Source organism: Hetaerina americana, unplaced genomic scaffold (assembly GCF_022747635.1).
Source record: "Hetaerina americana unplaced genomic scaffold, ioHetAmer1.1.p SCAF_32, whole genome shotgun sequence".
NCBI classification, from domain to species: Eukaryota; Metazoa; Arthropoda; class Insecta; order Odonata; family Calopterygidae; genus Hetaerina; species Hetaerina americana.
Genome location: NW_027286897.1, coordinates 4,888,330 through 4,901,465, shown reverse-complemented (window position 1 = coordinate 4,901,465; position 13,136 = coordinate 4,888,330). Strand labels below are relative to the sequence as shown.

Sequence of the window (13,136 nt, the reverse complement as noted above, 5' to 3'; positions counted from 1 at the left end):
ATCTAAGAAGGTACATATATTTTAGTATCATTGATAGTATTGAAGTACTTTAAAAAACAACAAAAAGCTTAAAAATGCAATAACACTCATACATGTATGCACAGGTACTGTTTTTTTTATTGGCAATACAACAATTACTGAAAAAAATAGAGATTCATTTAACAAGAGCAAGAAAGTTGCCTTTGCAAGTTGTCATGGTCATAATTTTTATTGGTTAATGTATTGAAAGTTTTGTTTGTGCAGAAGTCTTTGACATGAACTTCTTTCCTACTTACAACATAAATTCTATTGGAATTAAATTAATGCCACAACTTAATATATGCAGTAAGATGAGAGCTAAAACTTTGTTTAGAATATTACCTTAAAATGAGATTTCAACATCATAATTAGAAAGTATAAAATAAATTTCTTGCTAATGAAATGGATAATTTGTTGAACACTCATAAAAGGCTTGCATAATTGTTGCCCTCAACATATGCAATCCTCATTGTAATAAACAGAATCCTATTAGAGGTGACAAATACTTAACTATAAACAGACTGCACCATATTTTATTATAAAAAGCACACACACAAAGATAAAATCTTCATGTGTCTGCACGCCCTCTCTAAGAAATTTGATCATTAAACAGAAGAGTTCATATATATATTGAGTGCCTTCATGTATAAGTGACACATTAGTCAATTTATAGAGCCCATATTCCATTGCAATGAAAATATGTAATTACTATTTTATTCCATTCGTATAACTTTGGAAAACGGTTATTAAAGAGTACATTTTTACTCTTTACATTCTTGTCTGTACATTAGTAGGTAATTACTGTAAGAAATATTAAATTTCCATCAAGCTTAACATATTTTGCAAGCTGGTACCTAACTAGTTCCCATGCACAAAATAAAACCTTTTGATCTAACAATATTTCTATGCCACAATAGGAATAGTCAATAGAGATCTGCAGGATACAAATGCACCATTCCATTGTATCCTTGGTACCTTGAATCAATAATCTTATTATTGAAATTAGCAACACAAATATTATTCTTTCACTCCTTAATCAAAAGAAAGATCGGTTCCATGAATATTATCTTCTGTCCACTTGTCAAACCTTGCAGTCAACTCTGGTGACATGTAGTTCTTCCAATCTCCAACTTTTCCCTTGCGGATGAAGTTTGGACGATTCTTGGCTCCCATATAGTCCTCACCTCTCAAATTAGACATCAAAGGCGCAAGATTTACTGCTGGATTTTTTTGCATACTGCCAAAGCTCAGGTAGTCTTCTAACTTCGAAATTTCATCTTCTGATAAACTCTTTTCCATAAATTTTGCAACTTTTTTTATTTCTTTTTGTAGATCCTAAAATAAATACGTTGAATTCCATCATTGGCATAGTCTTTCTCAATTTCATAATTTCAGCACATAGTAATCCTATATCTAGAAAAGTATATCCATTATCAAGTGTTGAAATTCTAAGTGAATAACATAGGGGAACTTTAATCGGTCATTTAAGGAATTGCTGAATTCCAACATCTATTTGTTGCGCGTATCTCAATTTCACAACCAAAATATAAAAAGTACAAGTTAAATTTTCCCAAAACTCATAAAATACATCAAAGCCGTTCTAGAATAACAGCTTGGAAAATGAAACTCAAAATTTAAAGTGATAAAAACTCATAATTGTCATAAGAACTTTACTTCCCGCAAATCACGGTTGGCAAAGGCAGCCTTAGATGCACAACTCTTGGTACAGGCATAAATCACTCATCATACTAAGGAAGGGGAATGAAAAATGTGCTTTTACAAGTAGAGGGAGACTTTTCAAAGGCAAGATAATACATGTTGGGAAAGATTTTGGAGACCAATTTTTGTCTTTGTATTCCAACTGAGTTCTTAATTATGTGAAGAGATTTTTTTAAATATCACTTATTACTTTCCAAGGAATTATCATAATTTCTGGCCTGGAGTGTTCATATTGAAACCATATACAACTTTTTCAAAATGTCTAGCACTCATTTCTCAAAACTGCCAGCCAATTTTCATCAAGTCCACGTAGCTTGCTAGCCCAAAGCCTTCTCATGACAATCAATTTATCCCAATGGTCTCATCTCCTATATTTTTCATGACATATGTGCTTTAGATGTTTTAAAATATTTCATAACTGTACATTTTAGAGGGCTCTTTTATATTGGCTTTTCCCTTTGAGAAATAGGTCCCTGGTTGCCTGTGTAAATTCAAAACTTAAAATCAATGAACACTGATGAAGGAATACGATAGAACTGCTGGTAGGGTAATTATAGGGCATTAAGGTTACAATGTTTTGTTTCTTTATGCATTTTTCATGGCTACTAATTGCATGTTTTGCCTATATCACTTTCAAAAGGACATATATGTTTTCTACTTTCCAATCCATTGAGAAAATGAAGCTAATAAGTAGATAATGCATTATTAGGGTTCATTATACAAAAAATTCAAAGGTAATAAATTGGAATATAGCCTTAATATCCTTAAATGTATGCCATTTTAAATGAAAGAACAGCAGTACATTTGGCAAGAAAATGAGAAAACTTTCTATTCATTTCCTTTGAAATTTTCATATTATAGTAAATGCTTATACTAAAAATTCAATACTGAAAACCCCCTAGGATAAGCAAATATACATTATTTCTCCTGATATTTAATTAGATCAATTCTTTGCGACTGCCATCACCAAGGAATCCCAAGGATGTCCTTGATGATTGGAGCTTGAATTTCCCTTGCACTGGTCAGGAAATTTGGCACTCACTCAAAGTCAGCAGGTAGAGTAACTACACCTAACCCTGCTCACCTGAAGCTTAAAGGTTCTTTTCTATGTGAATAGACACTAACATGTACATCTACCCACCACTGAATCTCAAAACAAACTTCATGCTGAAACTAGGATACTGGTTGCCCGACAATTAAAGTAAATGACTAAGTGGAAGTGCTATAACATCTTTCAAAGGAATATATTACAATATTTGTTAGACTTTTACCTCATTCAAACTATCTCCAAATTATTTACCTCCATTCATAAATTTGATAAGGGAAATCAAAATTTTTCAGGACTTTTTGTCAGTCTTTTGGAGTTTAAACATGTTTACCGAGCATTCTACTCCAATCTGCTAAAATCCAAAAGTCATTTCATAGTTTGTGTGTGTAGAAATTAAACATGAGTGAAAAACAGGTAATAAAAGAATAATGTTCACATTTGATTTTAAAAAGAAAATTAAATTTACATTTTTGGCCAATATTTTAGGATTCTGCATTCAAGGTAAACAGAAGAACTCTACAAGAAGACTCCAGATGTGAAAAACAAAGCAGATAATTGAATAGAATCGAGCAAAGAAATAATGACATACAAGAAAGTAGGAAAATGTAAAGAGAGTAGCTGAGACATAGCAGAGTCAAGTGGGGAGCTTTGTCAATCCAAGCCTCAAATTGACATCTATTAATGAGGACTAGATCTGTGCCTACAAGTTTTCCATATTTTTCTAAATAAATTGACCACTGTACATTCTCAAACTAGAAAGTGCAAGTGACTTTTAAAATTCAACATAGTTAGATACTCCCCTTTCCTATTGTTACCAAAGACAAGGGAGATCAAGATGTTGTGGTGGCTAAGGTACTGACTTCCCACCCGGAGGGCCCAGGATCAAATCCCTGTGGTGGCCGGATTTTACAGTGGTATCCTAATCCCTACTTGAGGTACTATGAGTATGTGGAGAGTACTTAAAGTGAGTATGCCATCCATCGTAAGATACATTAATTTGTGGATGTCTGGGTGCCTTCAATTAAGAGTAGGTTAATGCCAATGTCAGGTTTATTTCCACCCTTTCTACATTCTCTGAATATTCTATTCATACCTAACTGCCTATCCCTTCTGGCACAAATGATCTCTGCTGACAGTCATCTCCCTTAATAACTGCTACCACAAAGACCAGCTGTGAACACAAGTTAATTACTCAGGTTTTTACAGTAATATTTCAGCAATCCTGTAAACTGTCACTTTCTTCAGGATAGAATTAAATAAGCTTTTTAATAAATTTTTTTCAGTACCTACATACATTTTTACTGCATTTTTGAAATTAGTGTTATTGCAAATAAGCACCCTACTAGCTATAAACCTATGATTTCAACCAGCTTTATCCTATGGTTGAGTGGCTTAACAAAATGCCAGCTTATTTTGCCTATTTATATAAAGAGAAGGTATTATTCTTAGTTGAAATAAAGCCCAACATAAACTTTAAACTAAGGCAATGACACAGATTTAATGCTGAAAATTCAGGTGAGTCATTTCTAAATATAGTTTAAGTATTAACCTTCAAGAATAGATTGTCACTAAATGATAACCTTTCACTCACCTTTTTTAAATCCTCGTATTTCAAAAATAGGATGTTAGGCTCATGTCTTTTTTCCCAGAATCGAAGCACATGATCCCAAAATGGTCCCATTGGAGCTGGAATTAATTATGCTTGCTTATTCAGTTATAATAAATTATGAAATCATATATAACTTCATTTCAGAATAAGCAAATACCATATTTGGTAACTTTAGGCCTAAAATATATGATTCCATTACAGTAACATTCTATTTCTTTGGCATGAAATACCATCTGTTTTATTTTGTAATAATTAATAAATATGAAAAAACATTCCACCATATGACAAAAAGGCACTTATAAAATTAGTGAAAAAGAGATATTGAGTAAATGAGTGTGCAATACATACTTCTGCCTCTAAGGAAGAGGTCACAGAATTCTTCAAAATAGCCTCCATTCATTCGATGAATAAGACTGCAGTAGTGGTAGTATGACACACACATGTCCTTGGGATTTCGTGCTACATATATAATCTGTCAAAAAAAATTTAACTTGTAAGGAAAACTCTACAAATGTTCAGAGTATCAATCAATGGCACCACACAATGAATATTTTCAGTGCATGCAAGTCTATCCTTGGTTAACAAGGATCCACTTAATTATTTGGTCCATTTAAAATATGCCATAAGCATTTCTGAAACTAAATTTTTAACTAAAGAATCTCCTGAGAGGATGTCTTTAGAATTTTATTTTCAAATTTGAATATGTATGAGTCACTTATTTTGAATATACAGTTAGATAAGATATCAGTAAATATTGTTTAAACATTCTGGGGTAGGCATGCTACAAAGCCTTAAACTTATGTACCTTCGGCTTAACGGTTTCCATTTGCTTTGGCAACAGATGCCATGCCAGATGGCTCTTTATGAAACGAGGAGAGGGAAGCATGCCAACAATATCCACTGAATTGCCATAAGTATTCAGATACCCTAATATGTCCTCCTCATTTGACATCACAGCCGATATTCTGAGAAAAAAATTAATTTTATCATTTTTTTGTTTAGTTTTAATATCAACATTTATCAATTATTAATGTGAATAAGGGGAATGGCCATCACAACCCTGTTCTTATGAACACCAGTAAACAAATAATGAAGGAAATTAAGAATAAGCATGGAAAAGAAAGATTTCATACTTGCCCTGCCAACAAACAGATTTGGGGACCCTCAACTCAAAGTACTAAGAATTTTCAGGGTGACAATCTCTCCATTATTATCCACATGAGAGTATTGTATGCCTTCATAAGTTTCTACTGACTTTTTTGTTCCTCAAAATTTAAAAGCTTTTGAGTTTTCTCATTTCTTGGCAATCAATTTATCAATTATTTCACTGAAAAGGTCTATGATGTAGGATAATATTATAAACAATGTTCTTAAGCTTTTATTCTCAACGAAATTTCAATATAGGAAAAAACAAATTTGCACTTTTCCACAGATTTAATAGTAAAGTACAACATAATTCGGTTCATAGAACCATCCTCAGTTACAAGAGGGTATTGTATTGAAGATGGTTCTATGAACCAAAATAAATTGTACATTACCAATTAATCTGAGGAAAAGTACAATTTTCTTTTCTCATAATAATGAACTTGAACAAGATCTTGCCTGAATCTGTTGAAATTTCAAAGGTGTAATAACCAATCAATGAATTCCTGATTTCTAATTTTAAAAATATTTCATATGAATGCATAGGGTTGTAATAATTAAACATTGAGTACATCAATCCAGATCTATTCAGAATAGCTAATGGGGCTGAAATATGTATGACTGTAAATTGTATGATTAAAGTAAATTTTGGAATCCCATAACTACAGGAAATACTCACTCAAGTAATGGGGCTCGAATATGTTGGGGTATTTGAGATGCTGCTTCATAATTCAAATTGTTTCCAAGCAGCCAGACTAATTCTTGAGTCCAAGTGCTCCCTGGTAAATAAATAATTTGAAACTTTATAAATATCCAAACTTATAAATAAGGGGGTGAGTCAAGTGAACACCTTAAAACTGCGGTAAAATTTCTAAACATTGTGCCAGGGCCAATTTTCATTTCCCACAGTGATACCCATGGTTTGTTGAATGGCTTACAACTGGCAACATGATACCAGAACTCAACAAGATAGTGTAACAATAGTGTAAACATGACCACTCCACTTTAAGCATGCACCAAAGAGAAACAGTGATCTCTCATTTATTCTGCAGTAAAGGAGTGATGCATATCTAAATTCATCGATGAATGATAGTTCAGAATGGCGATGCACAAATTCTACTTTAGTGATGAAGTCTGGACTAGATGTACTCAAACTGTATCTTTCCACATCAGACAACCCTTGACCAGGTCAGTATTACTGAGTTGAGATGATAGAGACTTTCAGAGCAGTAAAAGGTATGGTATTTCTAGAGGTATCCAAGAACTTTTGAAGTGCAGAAATACTTCTATAGTATGCCAAGAGGACTATGTATGAAAATAGCATGAAATAAAACCTTTACTATTCAAGAAATTACAAGATAAAAAATATTTAAGTTTTAAGGTTTTCATTTGACTCACCCTCATAATTTCTAGGTGACACTTTTCAATAAACATACACCATCAGATATGTTCATTAATTCCTTCAAACATTGCATTAAAACTTTTTTATATACTTTTACCATCTCTAAAAAGTTTAAAAGGCAATTCTGTTTTCATAAAAAAAACATGGCAGATTAAAAATTAAAATTTCCATGCAAGTAATTTGGCAAAATTTCACATTTGTCTAACATCTTAAATCTAACCTACATATTCATTGCACACAGTAGTTTGTGCAAATATCTAGGTCATATTCCCCTCTAATCCCCATCCAATGCAAAAATCTTATTATTCTCAAATGCACTACTTATATCCATGGCTAATCTTGGCAAAATAAGACAGGTAACAATTCCAACTGGCATAAAAACAACATATATCATTGGCCCCTATGTCAGCAAAAAAAACTCCTGAGCCATTTTAGTTGCCTTATGAAACTAGTGGGATATGCTGACGTGTATATTTATTGTACCTACACTTCACAAGCTATATGAAACCATTATTAATGACCAGCTCAATCAATATTTTGCTACTAATAATCTATTTTCTCTTTCTACATATGTCCTTGGATTTGGTAAATCAACACCCTTGGCTGTTGGTTCGTTATTAATGAAATAATAACTTTTTTTGAAGACCTGACATCACCTGATCGATCAAAAGTAACTGACAGAGTATATAATGTAATGATATGTTAAACTTTCAGAATTAATTGCTATGATCTTGTCAAATAGGTGGCAATGTATTGAGTTTGGTGATACAAAATCAAAAACTTGTGCCCTTCCTAATTTCTTCTTAGCAAATGGTCTGCATGTAACATTCCCTGTAAATGAATGCTATTTGCTGATTACATGGATTTTATCCATAGGAGTAAAGGTATAAACTTAAGCAAGGATCTATCACACACTCATGACAAACCCAAACCATGGGTCACTGATAATCAATTCCAACAAAAGGACAAAATTCAACATGTGATATCTGATTGAATACCAATGCCCACCTCTTAAATCATATTGAGGGCATTAAGCCCTTATAATTCAATTTTCCCTCAATCAATACATCAAAGGTACCAAAACCAGCCTACAGACTAAAGAGAGTTTGATTAAACAAAAAATAGCAGCATCATAATGCTAGAAATATAATATATTTTTTGAGATAAAAATAGAAAAGTTGATAGAGAAAGAATTACACAGCCTAGGTGTTATATATGTGTGTAGCATTACTAATGGGATTACTGCTAGCATTTGATGATAATAAGTACCTTTATTAACATCATTTATGCTCATTAAATGAAGAACACAATGTATATTTCCACTGTTCTTTATTTACATATGACTAGTTTCAACGCTTAGTCATCATCATCAGGTACTGACGCCTAAGCATTGAAACTAGTTGTACATAAATAAAGAACAGTGGTAATATTCATTGTGTTCTTCATTTAATGAACATGAACTCCCTCATAGTTGAACCAGGAACAATTGAATACTTAAATCATTTGCATTCATTAAAAGATTAATATTACCTAATTATTCTCAAAATTAGCAAATCACAAAGGATTATTTGAATTTTCAAAAGCGTTCGCAGTGATACTTTTAACATGGAAAATAGGATTATGTCCAAAAAAGTGAGGATGTATGACAACTCTGCCTTTGGGTGAAAGCATCGGTCTGACTGACCACAAATGTAGGATTTCAATCCTCTTTATATGGAATTGGAAGGGGTGGCACAAACAATCAGATAAATTCAAAGATACTTGAACTTCAGTCACACAGTGTCTTACAGTCAAAATTTTTCTGTTGGGTGATGAAGACCAAATAATATGGTTTTGGTGGAATCAGAAAACCTTCTGCAAAGAGTAAATGCTGCCCTATGCTTATTAATGTTTGCCAAAATAGGCACATTCGGTCTGTAGTCATGCCAATATTTTTTAATGACACAGAATCCTTTTCTCTTTGGGTTAAATATAACTGGTTAGGTGACTTTCACTGCTTTTCAGTCATGGTTCCTTTTGTATGATTTTTTCCCAAGTGAAAGTAAGACTTGACCTTAAAATGAAAAATTGTGATTCATGCAGGAGAAAATATTAAAAATTCCCTACCTATTTGATTTCTTTCAATAAATATTTGACAATGGCAGTCAGGAAATTTAAAGTCTGGGAATTCATAAGCGGTTTAATTCCTTGTAATAAACCCTTAACCAACCAAAGTTTTAACTTAAAAGATATATGTATATTACCTGTTCTTGGATATGACACAACCCAAGTATCATCTGGGTGCACTTCCATATCCAGAATGCATTCGCCCATATCTTTGTAGCCAGTTGGAATGAGTATGCCTCCAGGATGAACATCAATTAAGGCATTTGGGTTGTTATATAGCTTATGTATGATGTCTCTGTCTTTTCCTTCCACAGTTTTATAAATCAACCTTTTTGGTTTGGTGTCTTCTTCTGAGTTTTTTGTTAATACACCATTGTGCTTATTTAATAACACTGTGGATGCCATTTTGGTCAATAATTTGATTCAGCCTGTTTTAAAAATGAAAAAAGTCTTACTTAAATGTTGAAATACAAGCAGAATTTCAATTCCATTCAACAAGGATTATTCTAAATGAACACATCAATCATGGAAGGTGATTATTTTAATACCATTAACTAAATGCCTAAAAATTCAAATGTCTCAACCTGATTGGGGGATAAATAGGATTCCATACAGATACAGAAGGCAAAAATTCAATAATGAAAATAGGAATTAAGAACCATTTCAGTAAGTAACAGAACACATGCATGTATATCATGAAGCTTGAAGAGAATATATGAATAAAAAATATAAAGGCAAACAGTAATTTAAATTATTAAGATACATTTTAATTGAGGTCATTAAACTTGCATTGTGTTTCTTTGAGTTTCTTGCTGCTTTTAAAGGGCTATTCCTCAATTTGGGTATCCATTGAGCGGTCGACCAATAATTTAATTCTTGCAATGTATAAGTAACTACATTCTACTTCAATAGAAGTCTTTAATGACTATTTAGTGATCACAGACAAAAATAATTGGCAGGGAAATAATCCAAAGAAGTTCTAAGCCCACAAAATGAAATTTAGCCCAATTCCATATAATTCAATTCGCAATGTGTGGAAATTTACCCTGTAAATATCATTTGACTCCACTTTGTTCCACTGTCCATAATTGTGATTATTACATTTATTAAATTATACAGAAGTATTTAAGTGCAAAAAATACTCTTCACTACATTCCCCACATGATGTGTTTCAGAGTTGGTCAAAGTTATTTCTTACATCCTTTGTGTTCACTTTTTCCTTCTATATCAGTATGAAATTACCCCCCAATGAGGTTGAAAAACTTTAAATTCACTCTGGGTCATTGAAATTTCAACATTTTCCTTTAATCTAATCTTCAACATGATTTTCGAGTTTATAAAAAGGTCAAGGAAATGTTATGGAAAACCGTAGCGTGCATGTGTTGAATTCCATAGGTAGAAGTTGCTACTACAATGAAGACCCATCTAATTCTCCACCATTCCCCTCCTATTTCATCCTTCAGCTCTCTCCAGTCCTTTAGATTTCTATGCATCATGCCGCTTTTTTTAAGCTATTTATGAACACTCCCTTTCACAGCTCCATGATTTATTACAAAAGTCCATCTTCCCTCACCCCAATGTCATGTCGGACCTGCATCTCATTTCATCCCTAGAAATTTCCAAATATTTTCAGCTGTACAGAACTATCATTCCCCCACCCATAAGCAGTGTAAAAGTAGCCTACTTTATAGGCTGCTGTCACATTTGCCAAGCTGGATTTGTTTGATTTCTATGTGATTTCACATTTCCTCTAACACTTGCCTTCCCTATTCATTAAACTTTGTTCTGCTTTGACAAATCCAATCGTCTATTTTATGCCTGCACCACCATAAATAAGCAGCCCTCCTTATTCTTGCCAAAAAAAGTTATCTTCAGAGATTTATCCCTAAATTTATACATATATTACGATAATGGTACATTCAACAAAATTCTCCAATACCGATATTTTAGTCTTCCAAAGTACATTTTTCTTTTCCAGAGAATGGACACGATTTTGACTGAAAAATCAATGTAACAGTCCTGTCTTCTAATATAACTTTAAAAATATACACATCTCATGACACTAGACAATCAATAATTCACTCATCGTTTCTCCTTCAGTATGGTATACATCCCAACACATCCCAAATTCTTTTCATACTTTCACAGAAAAAATTGAAAAAAAACACGAAAAAGTTTTTATACTGTTTACAAAAACAAATTAGTGGTTTTAGACGATACGATATAAGTATCGGTGCACATATTGATCTGGTTCAATATAATTCAAAAGCTGAAACCACGGATGTAATGAAAACATCTCTCGGTATCTTGCATCTTATCTGGAAGCTCGTTAATTTTATTTCACGGGTGTAATTAACATGAACAAGAATGACAATTTCTCCGTTCTAACGTTTATGTTGGTATTGATCGGAATTAAAAAGACATTTGATGGTCTAATAAATATAATGCCCCTAATTATTTTTCGACTCTATATCAATGCTCACGCGTCGAGGAGGGTCCATGGTGCATTTCCCAACCCAAAGCCCTTTACCCCTCTCTTCCTCCCTTCGAAAGATATCTGGCACTACGTTTCAGGGGCTACAACGACTTTAAATCAAGACAAACTTTATTAAACGTAGCCCTCGAAAAATTTCCAGAAAAATTATGGAGGGGGCGTAGTTTTAAAATATGAATAGCCTCTCTGCATGCGCGAATACGACGTTGCATACATTTTGAAAAGAGACCCTTCCTTTTGATAAAACGAAGTCAAGGTCGACATGGAACAAACTTCCGGTCCCTAAGACATTTGCTAAAAAAACGTCTGCATTAGAATTCCAGCATTCTCGTGCAATATGCTTACATTTTATTCTGAGACATCGAAAAAATATGCTTCCCCGCAATTGATCTTCCGCAATGTTATCTTTCACCCGCCTGACGCCCACACCATCGCAACTGAGGGGTAAAGCAGAACCATTATCCCCTTGGAGATAGGCACAACGCAGATATCCTTCCTCTAAATTGAACCCTGTCTACACCCCTGGACCCTCCAACCTAACAGCCACCACCAGGGAGCAACCGCCATTCTACAGCCCTTCGATTATTTCCCCGCTCAATCTGCATGCACTGGAGCTATTCCGAGCAAGCTTCCGATCAATCGTCCGAGTGGTTCACAGCCAAGTGAAACTTTCTTTCGCTCTCCTTAAAATGTTTCAACGGGTACCTAGATGGACACCTACTTCCGGAAAAAAGTACTCCTCCCGAGACCGCGCTTCTGCCGACACGGGAACAATCGCCTCGCGAAGTGCGCAAAGATTCCAAGCGCGGGAGGAGGACGCGGCCGCCGACGAAAAACCTTTCGGGCACCAACCTTTTCGAGAGGTCCTTCCTTCCCTTGCTTCTTCCAAGTGTGAGAAGTCGAGATGCGGCCGCAGGATCGGAAGGATGCGCGAGGAATGGAGACCAGAGTGGGAGAACTTGCCGTCATATGCTTTCTCGCCGCGTCTGATTTCATGGGGCGAGTAGATTAGGGGAAGAAAGAGAAAGTTTTTAAGGCACTTTCCGAAGAGAGCGCACGAGGTTTTCTTTCACGCAGACCGAGGAGAGGAGGCTGTTGTATCCCGAAGGAGACATTTTCTACGTCTACTTTCTCCGGACCAAGAGAGAAAGTCGCTGACGCCGATATGGATGCTGGGAATGGTGCAGGGGCTCGGTCAAACCTCTGCCCTTTCTTTCTTTTTGTGGGCCTTTCCAAGTTTTTCATTTTTTTTCAAAGCCACCCGGCAGGACATAGTTTCCGGCGCCCATTCGATGTTTACCTGCGGGGCGGGAGCTGGAAACCTTTCCCAATGGTATGCGGTTCCGTCGATCAACCTCCGCTGCGCACACCACAGACCCAACCCTTGGCTGATTCATTTCCACGGACCGAGCGTCAGTGTGTAAAATCCACTGACGTAACGTGAAAAGAAACCATTTGAAAACGGTAAATAATATTAATCTACACAACATCCCACAAGCCGCAGTAAGAGCTTGCGGTCGGGCCCATTAGGTCACTAATAATATCCACGTATACATCAATAGAAATACATAATTTCACATACGTGAACAAACGTGCA

The 13,136-nt window shown here is 34.6% G+C and overlaps 1 protein-coding gene across 2 annotated transcripts; it reads right to left on the bottom strand.

Moving 5' to 3' along the window:
* Positions 1–6: 6 nt before the first annotated feature.
* On the bottom strand, positions 7–12,910 carry LOC139691300 (sulfotransferase 1C4-like). Of its 2 annotated transcripts, XM_071589062.1 has the most exons (8): positions 12,840–12,899; positions 12,392–12,525; positions 9,183–9,473; positions 6,217–6,316; positions 5,200–5,359; positions 4,743–4,866; positions 4,377–4,471; positions 7–1,353 (listed from the first exon to the last, which is right to left on the bottom strand). In XM_071589062.1, exons 3-8 carry the CDS (start codon positions 9,448–9,450, stop codon positions 1,051–1,053), a joined length of 1,050 nt encoding a protein of 349 aa, XP_071445163.1. In that variant the 5' UTR covers positions 9,451–9,473; positions 12,392–12,525; positions 12,840–12,899; the 3' UTR covers positions 7–1,050. The 2 variants fall into 2 exon arrangements, with proteins under 2 accessions (XP_071445163.1, XP_071445162.1); XM_071589061.1 differs by having other exon boundaries at positions 12,392–12,910.
* Between the last annotated feature and the right edge of the window lie 226 nt (positions 12,911–13,136).